This window comes from Limulus polyphemus, unplaced genomic scaffold, assembly GCF_000517525.1.
Source record: "Limulus polyphemus unplaced genomic scaffold, Limulus_polyphemus-2.1.2 Scaffold2680, whole genome shotgun sequence".
NCBI classification, from domain to species: domain Eukaryota; kingdom Metazoa; phylum Arthropoda; class Merostomata; order Xiphosura; family Limulidae; genus Limulus; species Limulus polyphemus.
In genome coordinates this window covers 139,578-143,455 of record NW_013668290.1, presented here as the reverse complement: position 1 = coordinate 143,455, position 3,878 = coordinate 139,578, and the positions used below count along the sequence as shown (strand labels likewise).

At 30.5% G+C, this 3,878-nt stretch overlaps 1 protein-coding gene across 6 annotated transcripts in view; it reads right to left on the bottom strand.

Annotated features, from left to right (window-relative positions):
- Positions 1–3,544, bottom strand: part of LOC106467620 (KICSTOR complex protein kaptin-like) — a 24,518-nt gene extending 20,974 nt beyond the window's left edge. The window contains exons 1-4 of one of the 6 annotated variants that reach the window (XM_022395822.1): positions 3,387–3,542; positions 2,377–2,593; positions 1,575–1,657; positions 744–828 (exon numbers count right to left, since the gene is read on the bottom strand). In XM_022395822.1, the coding sequence (XP_022251530.1) occupies positions 744–828; positions 1,575–1,657; positions 2,377–2,569 (361 nt within the window). In that variant the 5' untranslated portion in view covers positions 2,570–2,593; positions 3,387–3,542. Of the gene's footprint in view, positions 1–743; positions 829–1,574; positions 1,658–2,376; positions 3,200–3,386 lie in introns of those variants that run through there. The other 5 variants (XM_013927982.2, XM_022395825.1, XM_022395824.1 and 2 more) reach the window with 5 other exon arrangements.
- Positions 3,545–3,878: the final 334 nt, after the last annotated feature.

Here is a 3,878-nt window from a genome sequence, read left to right as displayed (position 1 = left end):
CACAGTTTTTAAGGCTAAAGTCACCTGAATAAAATTTACTGATCCATTATTGATACTTACAAACATTCAAAACATATCCATAAACTTCTTTTATATTATTTGTGGCTACAGAGGCATTATTTCCCTTCTTGTATTCAAACAGCATTACATGCCAAATGTGTGTCTGGTCGTATACCATCACTGTAAGGGATTAGAGTATACTAAACTTTACACATTATATAGGCTAAACTAATGTGGTGTTTAGGCAGTTCATTTAACTATTATAGGTGACGTACGTTTTATGGGGGTGGTTAAGGAAAGTGTTCCAAAATGCAACATTAATTTCTTGATGACCTAATAGTAACACAGCTGATACATTTTGGAACAAAATCATACAGTTTTCATGAAAACATCAGATTTTTTATTATACTGATGAAAACTTTCAAGTTGTTTCAATTATTTTATTTTCCTCAAACCATTACAAGTATTATGTTACTAGCAAGTCATAATATATATTCTATTTTGCTAAAAACATCACAGTAAACTTATAGAAGTGTCCTCCACATTTTACACATCACAGTTTAAAAAAGCTAAGGGGCAGAGAAATAGCGAATTTAGTACTCAAAATGATGTTCTTTGTTTTTATATTTATTCATAATAAAAAATAGAATGAATAAAGAAAAATGAACAAATAACATCTAATTTTCTACATCATTTCTTGTGCAAAAATATGTTATTTATATGTATATTCACTAAATACTTACGAGCAATGATGTCCAGATCAAATAATCTCCCTGGTTCCCAGTCCGAATAAATGTTCAGATACTGACTTGACTGACTTTCAGAACTCTATTGAAGACAAAATAAATCCATAGTTTTTAAGAAGAGAAAAAAAATTTAATTCAGCTGATCTGTTTCAGCATTATATTTTTAAAAAACAATACTTTAAAATAATTAGTAAATTTTTGCATGAAATTAAAGCTGGAAACAACATTGTCCTCTTTACTGAAAATACTCATGGTTTAATTATGACAAATGAACAAATTATACTTGAAGAACAACAGCATTCAAGTAATACTTCTTCCTCATTGGTTGCAACCAAGCAACTCATGAAAGGTTAAGAGGGAGTGACTATAAATACATATAAATTATGCTGTTAAGATAATTCCTTTGAACTATTTTATAAGACTGACTTAAATAATATCTTTTAAGAATAATTTGGAATTCAAAATAACTAATTGTGATATTCTATATGTAAAATATCTATTGTATTAGAATCATGGGCACACATACCAAAGCAATTGGACAATTTAAAATTTTCTGCTCTTACTATCCAGTCACTGATGCTTACCTATTTAATGGTCAGTGCCTCCAAAATAATACGCATATGAAATTACAGAGAAGTATTTCAAGACACTTTCTAAAATGACTAAAACAAATAATACTCTTATTACTGGTGCTATTCCTTTAGATGCAAGATATTTTACAAATAACTATTTGTAGTAAAACACAATATGTTAACTTATGAAAGTTATAAAACCTTTGACAAAGCAACATACTATTTACAATATAGCAAGTTAATTCTGACAACTTACCTTTATGAAAGTGATTCCAATAACAAAGTCATGATTTTCTAATGACTTGTTAAAAGCATCAACAGAGATTATTTCTGCTCCAGCTACAAAAAATACACATTTTCTTTTGCTCATCTTTGTAATAACCAAAAACAAAACAAGTTTATACTTCTATTATAAATAGATTAGTATGTTGAATATACCCATGCATTTACTTCAATAAAAAACAGCTTTTAACATTTATGAGAGATAGAAAAAGTAAAGTCGGTTTCTTCCAACTTACAGTTAATATATTAACACTTATTCCAAGTTTAAGTTAAAAATCTAAATATCAGTTAGTTCTACTGCTCTAAAATTATGTTCATACAGTCATTAATCCTAAGTGTTAGTATGTTTATTACTTTACTTATGAAAAAAAAAATGTAAATATATCAAGTTACAAATTTATATATATAATTTTCTCCAGGGCCATAGGAAAATATTTTAACCTACGGGTGCACCAAAACCTGAAGTTGCCCTGGTTGGTGATCCCAGATGCAAAGGGTCTGTCTAGAGGGTACAGTCCCCCCAGATGCTGACAATGTTTAAGTCCAGAAGTGGTAACAATTAATCACAAACACAGTCATCATGTGTATGCATACCTACGTATCAGTAGCTTGCTACAGTTATTGTACAAAATCAAATATGGAACATAGCCTTCAAAAATTTTTTGGGTGCACTAGCACTTGCCCCCACCTGGTTCCTATGACTCTATCCTCCACATGACAAATATATTGCACATATTTTTAACTGTATATGGTTTTCTCTACAGAAATGCAATTACCTGGAATGTATGTAAAATTTATTTCTCTAGTAGAAGGAATACGACTTTGTGCATAATCCACACAAAAAACTTTTCTTCGAAGAGAAGCAACCAGAACCTTGTTTGTTGTTCCCACAGTTAGGGAAGAAAGCCCATATATATTACCCTGAGATGGTAATTCAGAGAAGTGAGCTTCTTCGAATGAAATATCCATTGAAAACTTCAAAATATTTATCACCTAGAGAAATGTGCAAATAATTAATTCTGCTGTTAAAAATTAGTTGGTAAATTTGCAAATTCATAAACCCAGTTCTTACTTAAAAAGAAATGCTAATACACCTTTCTGTCAGACATCTTTCAATTTGGTGACATGTAACCCAAAGCTAATTTTTTCATAATAAATACAAATGGGTCCTAAACATTTGCTAATGAAATTTCAGTAGTCCAAAAAAATGTCAGAATAATACAATCAGCTATAAAACAAATGCTATATTAGTCGCACACTCAGGTTAATTATTAGTATTACCCTGTACTGTACTTATTGCTCATGATATACGATATATATATAAATAATATAACCTAATTTATGCTCTCGTTTCCTTTTTTGAAATTTAAACACTCCATATAGACTATGTACAAATACACTGAAGAACATGAAAAAGAAACGCTATAACAAAATTAAAACTCAACATCACATTAAAATTTACAAATGCCTGACAGCTTAGAGCTCTTTCGCAATACCCCTGTTTTTGAAAATGAACTTTAACAGTTGCCATTGCATTAGTGGTATAACGATAGCATATAGTAACACTACGATTACGACGTCATACACACTAAACTATAGATATAATTAGATATAAATAACTCTAGTACCAGTAGTAGTAATACTAGGATTAGCTGTATAGACGGTCGGTATTTAACTATATTTTAATAACAGATAATAATTAGCAATACTATAGTATTAGTATTGCTATTTCTAAAGACTAGTATTACTAGTAACAGTGTTATGTAATACCAACAATTTTACACACAAATTAGAATGAAGACTACGCTGAAGGCCAGTAACATAACTTAGATCTGCAGCTAATTAGTGGGAATGAAAAATTATTTAGAAACATCATGCTTCATAACAAACTACTTTATAAAAGTGTAATTATTTAAATATTTTGTCTCCAGCTTTTAGTGACGTGCAATGACGTCACATCTAAGCTCTTCCAAAAAAGTGGACTTCCAGAAAACTTCTATATAGTGTTACGTCTCTGTTCGTTAGTTAATTTTCCGTAAATTCGTTCCAACGAAACTTAAGCGACACAAGTCCTTTCTTAAATAAAACTGGTTTATTCTCTCTGAATACAACTTTGCAATACACTTAATTTCAACAGTCGCTCTATAACAAACGCTTTAATTCTCAACGAACGTCTCACGTCTCTGACTGCAGTTCGATTACTCACTACCAACACATTGTCCCGTCACGTTGTGACCATCTCATATATACCAGACTACCCCCAATCTAGTAGTCTCCC